We start from the raw sequence: 12,969 nt of genomic DNA on the forward strand, positions 1-12,969 counted from the left end.
GGCTGGCTTCGTCAACTGCAATAACGGCGTTTCTTTCCAGCAGAAAAGACGTTCAGTGCTTTTTTTTTCTTCAAAATTCTGAAGGATAGTAGATTAGAAAAAAGAATGTGTTTAGTCTTTGTCTGAAGCATCTTTTTCCTATTAATTTCTGCTGTTTCTATTGGTAGCAGTTAATTTATTACACAGTTTTATCGTGTGCTGTGAAGTAAAGACAAAACAATTCTTAAAATATGCTTGTGTGTTGTCAAAGTAGGAAGCAGACTCAGGATCCGGTGTATGGTTTTTTGGGTTTAGACAGTATTCTTTTAGCTCCCTGCATCACTTTTTCTGTCTAACAAATGGAAAATCTTTCCCAGCCTGCTGAGACTGGCAGGAACTGTGTGTAATCTTCGGAGTACCGGGTCTCTGTTACGCAGAAAGATGCCTTATGAATTAACATGGGGAGAGTTGAATGCCCTTCCTTACCTCTCAGTTTCTGATTTATCTGGTAATAAATACTTTTTGGGTGACATCTTCCTTTCTGCACGCTCCCTCCCCAATCTGTAGTTTATGCTGCCTTTGAAACTGAGCACTTGGATTCCTCTAAAGCAGTTGGAGCTGGGACTCTAGGAATAGTCACAAGGGAAAGAACTTGGGGTGAAAGTGAGGCTAAAATAAGGTAGCTAGGACCTGATCAAAGTTAGGAATTTTTACAAGAACGACAAGCTCTGAAAAAATCTCCAGGCAAACAAATCATTTTGTAAAGATGCCGGTTGTTATTTTAGGTTGACTCCTATGGGAAATGCCTGCATAACCGTGAGCTTCCCAGTGAGCGACTGAGAGACACTTCTACAGCCACTACAGAAGATTCTGAATTTATGACTTTTATCGCCAGGTACAAGTTTCATCTGGCCTTGGAGAACGCCATATGTGACGACTACATGACGGAGAAGCTGTGGCGTCCAATGCACTTGGGCGCTGTCCCAGTGTACCGAGGCTCCCCAGCTGTGCGGGACTGGATGCCAAACAACCTCTCCATCATTCTTATAGATGACTTTGACAGCCCCCAGGAGTTGGCAAAGTATCTGGATTTCCTGGACAAGAATGGAGAGGAATATATGAAGTATCTAGAGTATAAAAACCATGGTGGAATCAAAAACCAGTTCTTGCTGGAGAGCTTGGAGAGGCGGGAGTGGGGTGTGAATGACATGACTCTGCCCAATTACCTGAACGGCTTCGAGTGTTTCGTCTGTGACAGGGAGAACACCCGGGTCAGAGAAGAGCAGGAACACAAAAAGTCTCATGGGAAAATTCCGGCTCCCAAACCTCGCATAGCTCAGTTCAAGCACATGGGGTGTCCTGTGCCAAGCCCTGGCTTTGGAAGTATTGAAGACCTCTCTGGAGGAGACAGGTAATGTACCAATACTATGCTTTTTGAAGGAGAAAAAAGCTTCTAAAACAGTAGCTGTAACTTCTAAAAATGCTTTGTACTTGAAAGGTCTCTTAATACATCTCCAGTTACACTTCATGTTATGTCTCATGGGTGGTATGGTAGTTGTGCTAATACTGCCTAACACTGAGGCTGAAAGAGGGCTGGATGCTGGTATTGGTTAGGGGTTGAATGAGGAGTGTGAGATACCCATAATACTCTGTTAAATCGCTCCGTGACCTTGGGCAACGTAGTTACCCTTCGTCTGGCCTGGCGTGTTTGTTTGGAGGAGGGATATTTTTCATTAGGGGACAGTAAAGCACTTGGTAGTCCTTGGGTGAAAGGTGCTCTGTGCCTGATGACAAAGCACTGTGTGAAGAATGGGGGTGCCACCGGTCAGTGCAGGCCTGGTGAGCTCCTGCTAACTCAGAGCAGGGGTCAGGCTCACCCACAATGCTTTGCAAGACTTCCCGTTATTCTGTGTGAAGCAATTCTGCCTTGTATTGAGGGACGCCATCCAATTTATTTAGGAGAGGGACCACGCAGGACAGAGAATAGGTTGAGTAGCTTCTTGTGCCCTTTGCACACAGGGATTGCTGGTGCTGGTGGAATCCCCCAGGCCCACAGCCCGGTGTTGGCCATCTCCAGCGTGAGCCGCCCTGGACTCTGTCAGCGGGGAACTGACCACACCAGCCCTTGGGCAACCACTTTTCACAGGCAGAAGAGAGTTTTGTTTGGATGGTCTGCTTAGTATTAGTACCTGCCTTGGCACAAAGAAGTCAGTGCCTGCATCCCCCAGCCTCGGGTTTTTTCCATTGACAGTGTTTCACGTTGCAGTTGCTGGAAGGAAGGGTTCTTGCAGTTCCTAAACCATGTGTGCGCTTTTTGTAGTGTGTGTTACACATCTGGAACCCCCGGGTTTTAATTTTTCTTTGCATTATCTGCAACAATTTCTGTCTTTTTAGGCAGCCACTCCAGTGCCTGCAATTCACTCGCTATAAGCCATCAGGCAGCCGTTGTAAAGATAAACCCTCCACCATAGCAGATCTTGCCTGTGTTCATAGCTATCACCAGCGATTTCAGTGTTCTCGTGTCAGTCCTGCTGTACTACTAATGATTTTTCTAAAAATATTGGGAAGATCTGGTGCACTGTCCAGAAGGAAGTTGTCAATGTACTCTATCCCAGTTTATATCCACTGACAGCTTTGTTAATAATTTCCTAGACTAAGGAGTTGAATGCCTAGGAGTGTTAAAATAATAGAAGAAACAGTGTGTTGAAAAAGTAGAGTCCATCATTTCAAGTATGGTAAGCCAGAAGTAAGTTCTTTGTGGATATGAAGCTCTAAAACAGTGTTTATTACTTTATCCATCCACAGAAAAGCATGAAGGATTTTGTAAGTGTGGAGAACTACTTCATCATACATTTGGATGCTTTCAAAAATGGCCAACTGAAATTAATGGAAAATAAGCCTGAGGTCGTTCAGGTTGTTTAGGAAATGCCTATTTCACAAAACTTGTGATGTTTGTAATTAAAAAGTATTTTTCACAGTACAGTGAATTCTTGTATTGACTGCTGGAAAAATTATGCTTGTAAGTAAAAGGGGTCCATAATCCTTTGCGTTCTGTTGGTTGATTGCTTTATTTGAGCTTTTTTATAGTGATACCTTTGTAGCAAAAGGTGTTGTTTCTGCTGTGCAGCATCCTACTCCCTAGGAGTATTCTCTACTTTCTCACAGCCTTTCTTTTGCGTGAGCAGCAGATGGCAGTGGAGAAATACCTTTGAGGGCACAGCACGGGTGTCTCTGCCACTTACGGCCAAGCTCAGGTACTCCCATCATTCTGCGCGGTGGTCGTGAGGGAGCGGCTGAGCGCTAAACCACGGCAACAGTTGCATCCCGCAGAAGTTTCCATGTCTCACTGAACCACAGTATGTTATTCTCCCCCCGTCTGTAGACGTGAGATGTGCCTGGAAGGGTTGTGCTGGGGAAGCTTTTGCACTGTCTGCCCTACATAGATACGTATACTTCCGAGGCATGATCACGGGGATCGCCAGTGGAATACAGTAGCTTCTCTCTTCTAAGCATCTGACCTTTCACCTTTTTTACTTCCGGAGCAGAACATGATTACTTAGAATTGTAAATGGTGTGGCAGTACCATAAAATTGCCACCAAGCATTGGCTAAACATGCTGATACTTTGTCAAAGTTTGGCAGTAATATTATGTCAAGAGTATGTTCAGTTTAGATGATTGTCTCCTCAGCCAGTCAGTTGTGTATTTTGTTACTTTAGAAAACATTATCGTGGTAAAATGAGGCGGGCCCAGTGGGGTTACAAATGGTGGACCATGTACAGCATACAAGGTCTGACTATAAACATACACTGTGGCTTTGAGCTCTGGAGGCTTCTGGAACTTGGAGAACAGCAAAGGCAATTGGAGTTTCTCTGTGTTTTAGAGCGAGTACCCAATTACAATAATGTTAGAAAGGAATATTTTGAAACCACTGTGATTTTGCTAGTTCCATTTTGTGTTGATGTCACAGTTTATTTATGATGAGAAAAAAACAGCTTAAAAGTGTATCAGATTTGGCACGTGTACACTGTAAGGAGTCTCTTACAATAGAATCCAGTCATCAGCCAGGGTTAAAGATAGATCTGTGTCTCGTGGTAGAAATGTTTCAGGTGTATGTAGTTGGTAGTTTCAGGATATTTGTACAGTCCTGATCATCCTGGAGTACCAGTATTTCCAAGTTACAGAATCAGATTATTTTCTTAAAAGACAATAACAACAATGTAAAAAGAAAAATACCCCAGTGTTTTTATTTCATATTTTGGACAAAATTCTTCACTTGGATATTGGAATTCCATTCAGTGTTGTTTCTGTAGAGTTCAGCTGGAAATCATTTTCTTTTTACTGTTACTTACTGCCACTTACTCTTGTGTCTAGTACTTAGTGTAAGTATATTAATTTTCCTAATGTGTGTCCTTATTCAGTGCTGTAAAACCAAGTAACTCATACTGGCGGTTCTTGAACAAATGTCAATGAATTTAGCTGCTAAGCAACAAGATCTCACAGTACATCCAAGTGCTGCATTTTAGAAAGGAACCTTTTTTTTTAATGCAGAAGTTAACTGCTGTCTATGATCCTTCACACTGTAATCTGTGTTAAAAGCTTTGTTTTTACGTCTCTGTTGGTGTACGCTGCAGAAATGCTCTGCCATAAATGATGCTGTTGAGCACAGAACACCAATTCCCATGTCATACAGGTTGTATGTTGCTCCACAGAGAAAGCGACTGTGACATGTTGTGTGTTTCTTTTGGTCTTCCTGGAGCAGTGGGTGAGATCTGCTTCTGGGCAGTGCAGCCATGCTTGATATAATGTACGGTGGATAGAGCGCATGCAGAAGGAACTGTGCTTATTTCTGTGATTGAGAGGGATAAGAAGCAAAACACTCTATGTAAGTTATGAAGTACTGAGTAACTCAGAGGGACAGATTAAAAAGAGCATCATGTTTGGTCCTTCTTTCCAAAATTTGTGATGGGCTTATGTGGCTGGGTATCAGATACAATGGAGAAGAGATAAATAAATTATTGCCATACCATGGTAGGACACAAATGAGAGAAGTAGCCCATGTGATCATGAATGGGAAGGGAATTGCAGAAAGTTCCAGCCATGTAGCCTGTGCTATGAAAAGCTTGAGAATGTATGCGTTGAAAAAGAGAGAGTCTACGCTCGACCGTCTAGTCTGGAGATACAAAGTATACTCAGGGTTGAGGGATATAATTATTTTTTTGTCTCTGCCATGTATAACCTGAGGTTGTAATGAGAACTTGTCATTCTCTAACTGTTAAATGGTTTCTCTGAAAAAAAAAAAAAAAATTCTTAGGCTGTTACACACATACTGGCCAGGGAAGGCTGCTCTCAAAATCCTACAAGGGCTCTGGGCTAGATTTTATGTTAATAGAAATTCTTATTCTCTACAATTAATAATTTAGCCTCTTTGGTTAACGCTATAGTCATGTGCTGATATTTCTAGAATCTTGTAAAGCTAATAGTGATATTATCTGTAGGGAATTTTCATAGAAAGTTTCTTTAAATGTCTTGGAGAGCAATAGCATGGTAACAAAATACTTGTTATGACCGTCTCTGGGCCTGTTTTCCTATTATATGAAAGAAAAAAATGGTTTCGGTGCTATTACAGCTGCAGACTCGTTTGGGGTTTTTCAGTGGTTTATGGTGCTGTCTCTTTTTTGTTTCAGTTGGAAAGAGATGTGGCTGCAGGATTATTGGCAAAGCCTTGATCAGGGTGAGGCCCTCACTGCTATGATTCATCGCAATGAGTCACATCAGGGAAGATTTTGGGACTACATGCATGAGATTTTTCTCAAGAGGACAAGGCAACACTGACCCATCTTTGTAAGAGCCCGATTTGAGAATTGTATTGAAAGTTGAGACTGTGAATTCTTACCTCGCTCCAAGTGTTTGCCTTGAAATAGAAGAAAGACTCTCACAGAGACTATTTTTTCTGGTGCATGAAGTGAGTAAATTTCTGTTATGACTGGATTTCAGCAGTGGAGATTTTGGCAACTGCTTTGATTTGAATTTCAGCTCTGTGCTGTGAAGCCACTCCTGACTTGCTGGTGTCAACATGTGGGGTATAAGAGGAATTTACTCTCCTTTCGCATTTGGTATAGTTTCCTTCTGGCTTACGTGACTTCAGAGGAACACCTCTGCAGCCTCTTGCTCAAATGCCCGAAGTTATTTCAGGGATTTTTTTAGTCTCCAAAATATTAATTGTTTTTATAAGTATTTTATCAGTCACTTAATCTCATTAAGGTGTACTTTTAGCTGCTAGTAACAAATAGCTTTTCAAGTGAGGGAATTACAGAAGTCAAATGTCTGTGGAGAGCAATTGTGCCTTATGAAATTGCAGCAATAAAGCCTCTTCTCCTCAAGTAAGCGTGCCTCAAATGCTCCTACTTTTCAGGGTAACTGAATTATGGTGGGCAGGTCATTTACTCTCTGCCTGATTTTCCTATTTTTCTGACTTACCAGGTGATACGTGGAACGGGATGAGAGACTAAATGATTTATTCACAACTTTCAACAAAGTATTTCACAGCAGAAAGTATTACCTGGTATAGTTCAGAACTAGAGTAAAATGAGTGTGCTTTGGTTCTGTTAAGTTTCCATCAGATCTGAAATCCCAGCTATGATCTGGACTCCTTGTTATCTCCTTCATGATAGCATATCTCCTTCATGATTGTGTATCTCCTTCGTTGTGTTCTTTTTGAGTGTCTGCAGCTTTCTGCAGCGACAAAGACATTTTAACCGTGGTGCCTTTCTGGTGGTCTCTGCGGTTTGGATACAAGCCTTGCAGTCTTTTATGCTGAAGTCACAGTCAGGTGCACTGAGATGGGTTTGTATCTTGACCAAATCTTAACATGGTATGATCCTGGTCTGTGACTGAAGTTCCTAAAAGTAAGTGATAATATGCAGATACATCTTCCTTGTTGTGTAGCCTGTATCTCTTAGAGATATAAATAAAGTCTGCTGTTCCTTTCTGAAGTAATTGATCTTGCATTGGAGGGAGACTAGTTCACTTGGTGTCACGGGTTTAAAAGGAAAGGCAAATATGGCCACACTGCAGTGATGTCTCTCTAATGGTATTTTATTTCTTCTCCCTCTTCAGAAGTAACTACTGACTAAAGAGCCAGAGTTTATCCATGCCTAAACCAGAAAGTTGGTAGTGAAAAGTCTAGAGTCTGTGGGGTAGTTTCATTTTGTGAGGCAATTCATGCATTGCCATGGAAAGCCTGAAGCCTGTTAGTAATAGTTAGGAACAGGAGTGAATCTACATTCTGTCCCTAATTAATTCATTTTCTGTTGCTTACCTGTGGATGGATCACTTAATCTCTTTGTGGTTGAGGGTTGGGTTTTTTTCCCTCAAATTCCCATTTATAATGTTACAGATGTGATATTATAGGTATAATGTCAGTATAGGTAGTGATGCACATGTCAGTGTTTGCCACTCAGGTGATGCAACAATATTGCAGTGTTAAAATTGGGGCACCTTGACAGAGGAGACTTCAGACCCATTACTATCACTGGGTGCTTCTAAATGTAGAAAATGCATACGCTATACACTGATGTCACCTGAATGTGGGGCTTTTTTTTTTAGAAGAAAACTGCTTTTTTATGTCTCTAATAACAGTAGCAAATGGTTTTTCTTCTAAAATGTTTTCATCTGTTTACATTCATTTTTTTCAGCTACTCAGGAGATGTGAATACATACGTGAATATATCTGAATTGTTAAAGTGAATTACTCAAATCAGATTAAGATTACAGATAGGTGTATTCAGGATTGAAATGGCTAGAATGTGCTTGAGAAGTAAATTAAGATGAAACAAATTATGGCTGCTTTAGTTCTGAATATCAACTTCTAATGAACCGTTTAAGAATATTTAAATAGAATGTTTGAATTAATGCCTTATGTCGGGTTCTCTTCATTTCATGTTTCTGTGTAGAAAAATCATTCATTCTTCTTCGACTGCATGGTTCTCTTAATTAGCTTTATATACATGTATATGTATGTGTATATGTGTATATATATATGCCTTTCCACTCAGCACAGTGAGCATGTTTGTCAACTAACAACAGCATTTAAGATATGGTGGTACAAATTAAGAGTAGCTAGCAAACCAGATAAAAACTTACTCCTTGGGACTACATTTGCTAGTTCACAACCAAGTATTCCTTCACCACTGTTTACTATCTCTACTCAATATATTGCAGTCACCAGTCAACGAGTTTTGTTGTTAGTCCTACAACTATTAATATTTTGGGAAAAGGTTTGTGATTTCTCTTCTTGACTGCTAACTGGATTTCTCATTTCTCTGCCTTAAATCCAAACCAGCTAGATGGTGGCTGCAGGTCACCACTCATGTTGCGACTACTGGAAGGCTTATGTGATACTCAGACTGAACAGTATATACAAGGTCTTTCTTAATCTAAGTTCTTGCAGTGCAGGTGTGTACTCATAAAAACACACAACTGAGGTTAATCAGGAATTTTAGCAAAGATATCAAATATTGAGGATAATAAAGAGATTACTTCTGTAAAGCCTTTGGTAGGCTTCTATTAATGAGGGTGAGTCACTGCACTGCTTGTCATGTGTTTTGCCTGTCTACTGTGTGACTAGAGGGAGGATTTCAAAGCTGTCAGGGTAGCTGTATTCACTAGCATTAATGTTCTAAAAATAGATATCCCCTCATTGCTGCTCCTATGAAACACTAGTAGATTCTATTGATTCTATGCCTCAGAATTGACTGGACAAGCTAGGATAAGTTTATGCCCTCTGAGAAGGTGAGAGACGAGAAAGGAATGTCTGACAGAAGATTACAAATCTAGCAACTCAGTTCATTGCACTGGACTAGCTAAAGTTCTCAACGTCTTGCCAAAACTGTGATACCAGGTATTGCCTATTTTTTCAGTAAGAAACTGGGTATTTTATATACTGAACTAGTAGTCTGTGTTTTCTGTCCTTTAGCAAGGACTGCAATTTCTAGGAAGCATGTAACCTCACTGAAGAATATTGATTTCGTACCTAAACTTGATAATCTCTAGAACTGAAAAAGAATTGCTTTTTCTTATTTTGTCACTAATTTTCAGACTGAAGGCTCTCTGGGTCCTCTGTGATGGTAAATAGAATGAGACCCAAGCAACAGTGGATGTGTATGTTCAGAGGGAAAGGAGAATGAGATTCTTTCCCTGGAAATCCTATAATCTTTTAGGTTGGAAAAGACCTTTACGATCATCAAATGGTCTGCAAAGTGCAGCAGATGGAGAATCACAGCAAAAAATCTTGAATCTTGGCAGAGAGGAGTTTTAGCTGGTGTGGAGGAACAAGTAACTGCTAAAGGACTAGGATCAGGATAAATTGAATTGAAACACAGCCATCAGGGCCATCACAGTTTGAAGAGGCTTTGCTGTGTTAGACAAGCAGGCATCTGCCTCCCTTACCATCCTTCCATGCGCGCTCTTCAGCCATTGTCCCAAGAGAGCCACTCCCTTAATGATTAGTCGTCATCCATTTGGTTGTATTAATTATGATTGTTGATGGATCTCCAGGCACCTTCTGAGAAGTTGTATTAATCGGAAACATACAGGGGGCAGGTTCCTTCATTCTGCCCAGAGACCTTTGCTGACAGGTTGAAATTAATCAGAGACAAAATCCTTTTAGTGGTATGACCAGCTGAGCCAAAGCCAGTGTCAGGCTTTAACGAACTGCACTTCTCTTATGAGTCAATGTCTGGGAGCTGGCAGTGAAAGATATATGGCCCTGCAGAGGGATTAGGAAGGGTGGAGAAGAATGGAGCTGCAGGATTTGTTCCAGATCTCTGACACGACTGGCATCTTAATTTGTATGTGGTTACATACATTCTTTCCTGCAGAAAAGACCCTTCTAATGCCGGTGTCTCAGCTAGAGATGGTTCTGGGGATCTTGGAATGGATCAGAGCAGATCATGATACTTTGTGGCATCTGTGAGCAAGTAAGGAGGCATCAGGTAATTTGCAGTAGAAATGGGCTGGATTTGAGTAGATCTGGGAGTTAGAGATTAGGGATGACAGCTCGGAACTAGTCAGGTGGACAGAGTAATGCAGGGCGGCTGATCTGATTGAGAGAGCTCAGGATAAGGTTAGGCTAGCGTTGGAGTTGGGGAGGGGGGGTTGTGACACGTCAGAAAAGGAATTGAATCTGTCATTGTGCTAATGAAGGCTTTTGGGCTAATAAGTGCATTAAGTGCTAATACTGTCCAAACACAACAACTCAGCAGACAGAAAAGTCTGAAACCACTGGAATCTCAGCAAATTAGTTTCACTGCTGAAGTTGTAAGTGGGAGTGCCTTAACTTTTAAGGCATCTCCAATTAAACTGGAGTTTAAGGAGGTCAGAGTGAGGTAGCTGAGAATAAATTGTGGTAGGTGAGGGATGAAGAATGAGAAAAATTGGGCATTCAGGATATAAACTTGGGTGAATATAGTGAAATTTAGCTGAAAGCTGGATCCAAGCAATACAGAAAGACATGGGTATCAGGTCTGTTCATGTCTCCCAATAGAACTGATTGTCTAGCCTTATCGGCTAATTGGGTTTTAGGCATGGTCTGGAGGTTTAACATAGGTACTGCAAAAAGCAAAGCATCCATGGTGTAATTTCTCAGCTTTTAAAAAGGTATTTAAGACAACAATCTAATTTTAATGGTATATTCTTTTGCAGCATTGTTAGCATTGTATTTAATTGTGGCATGGCATTTACCATAGCATCATAACTGGTCCTTATTCCAGCTGTGATATAGGTTCTTTTCAAATCTAATACCAATAGTTTAGTATCTGTGGTTCATAGAATAACAGAATGGTTTGGGTTGGAAGGAACCTTAAAGATCTTCTAGTTCCAACCCCCCTGCCATGGGCAGGGACACTCCTTTTGGTTTGACTAGCTGAAATACAGGCTAGGAGGCAGCTTTAACTATGTTGATCCAAGCAAAGAAGTTGTAAATGTAGTTAGAATTGTATTTGTTCTCTGTAGTTTTATATTCAGGATTTGCAGTGAAACATCTGTGGAGTTCACAGCTCAGTGTGAGGGAATTGGGTTTCTGACTGTCCCTATAAACTCAGAACTTCTGTCCCATCCATTAGTGTCTCTGTGCTGTCAGCCTAACACAATACAGGCGATAGAGGGACTTCACTGCTGAGTAACACACCTCTTCTGTAGTTCCACGTTCTCCCCTAAAACAAATGTTTGTGTCTTGCTTCAGACATCTCTGTGTGGTGTGTGCAGACACCATCACGTAACTTATTCTGTTTGCTCAGGAATGTTTTAGGCTGATGCTCCAATCCCAGGCTGAATGCCAAAAGAAAAATTTCTAATGCAGATCGTAGTAACTGACAGGAAGCTATTACAATTCTCCTTGTGTAGCTTGCCTTTCACTTTCTCAGCCTCCCCTCCTCTCCCCCCATTTTTCTTGGAATTACTTAAAAGAGAGATCAGCTTTTGAAGGTGAATGTATCTGAAGGTGCTGATGCCATTAGCTAATGTAATTTGGAAAAAGGGAGGTTGATTTACAGGGAGTGCAGTTCAGCTTCTCTTACATCCTAGTATTTCTGTCTTTCCTTGTTCTTGTGCTTGTGCAACGCTAGTTAGTTGCATAAATGTCAAGGCAAATGCATTTTGGAATAGTGGGTATCAGTAGGAATAAATAGAAGAGGCAAGCCCAAGAGTAGCTCAACTGGAATACTGAACTGGAATACTGAAAATTACTTCATGTCCCTGTCTTGAATTTGAAGATCTCTAACGTTAAGAGTTGCAGGATGCTCAGACATACTGGAATATATTGTCTGCCGATGCAGTGAATTCTGGTAATGATACTGAGAGTATTCTGGTATAGGTCTGGTGATGTTTAGCTCAAAGTAACAAAATTTCCAATGTCTTGTTAACTTCCTTGGCCAGGCAGAGGCAAGGGAAGTGCTTTGGGGTTTATGTCTGTACCTCTGAGTTTGGATATCGTTTCATCCAGAGCAGTGTCCTGTGAAAAAAAAAAAAAAAATATTGTTCCTAGCATCTTTGGTTGGGTCTTCTGTATATGGTAAGAGAACTCCAAACACTTAACCCCATTCCTGTGGAAGAAAATGGATTCTTCATATGTTCTCCAGTGCACAATGGAGATTGTTGGCCCCTGAAGGAGCCCGATACGGTGGTAAGATGGCTTACATTCAGAGACTACCGTATGACACGCGTCTGAGTATATAGGTGCCCAGTGTTTGACTCCTCAGTTCTCTGCATCTACCTTGCCCCTCATGCTATGCAGAAATCTGTTGTACCCCAGCCCTTGAAGTGTGACTGTGACTTCTGCATTATTTGCCTTTTTCAGCTGGGGACACAAGGCCTCCAGAACCAGACATAAAGTTGGGGAATTCCAGGGATTTAAATCCTACACTGGGCAAGAAACTTCTGGGAACAAGGGGATTCTCCATTACTGAGTACAAGGCCGTGAGAACACTGCTATGGTCTCAGAAGAAGTTTCAGCATCTTCTCGGAGGGTACAGTAGGACCCACGCAGGGGAAATCCAGCGGTCGGTATGTAAGGGGGAGAGATGAAGGGCTGAGCGTGAAGCGACACCCAGTGTCACGCACTGGGGAAAGTTTCCATGCAGTTGCAAAAGCGTTCCTTCAGATCCATTTGAATTATTTGAAACAATCTTGATCTCTTCTCCTCTGGTTGAGGCACGTGAAGCGTCCTTCATCGGTTAGGTTTGCTGCAGAGCGTGTTTTGGGGCGCCAGTTGTTGGGGTTGTTGCTGGGTGGTTCCCTGTAACACTGAAACTGTGACAAGTCACTTCAATTTCACGGTCCTTGCGGGGAGAACGGGACGGGGGAGGAAAAAACTGCGCTTAGACCACAAAGGGACTGATTTGCCCTTTACTGGGATGACGCCGTTTCCTGTCGGCCGGCGCACGTTCCCCGCCTCAGCCCGGGGCCCGCGGCTGGCGTTCCCGCGCTCCGGCCGC

At 41.8% G+C, this 12,969-nt stretch overlaps 1 protein-coding gene across 1 annotated transcript; it reads left to right on the plus strand.

The window, feature by feature from the left end:
* Nucleotides 1-764: 764 nt before the first annotated feature.
* Nucleotides 765-6,210, plus strand: FUT11 (fucosyltransferase 11 (alpha (1,3) fucosyltransferase); the record flags this gene model as incomplete). The annotated part of the gene is made up of 2 exons (XM_010159834.1): nt 765-1,390; nt 5,665-6,210. Coding segments are annotated over 2 exons (774 nt in total), but the record flags the coding sequence as incomplete, so codon positions are not given.
* Between the last annotated feature and the right edge of the window lie 6,759 nt (nt 6,211-12,969).

The sequence above is a fragment of the Eurypyga helias genome, unplaced genomic scaffold (assembly GCF_000690775.1).
Source record: "Eurypyga helias isolate BGI_N326 unplaced genomic scaffold, ASM69077v1 scaffold34249, whole genome shotgun sequence".
In the NCBI taxonomy this organism is placed as follows: Eukaryota; Metazoa; Chordata; class Aves; order Eurypygiformes; family Eurypygidae; genus Eurypyga; species Eurypyga helias.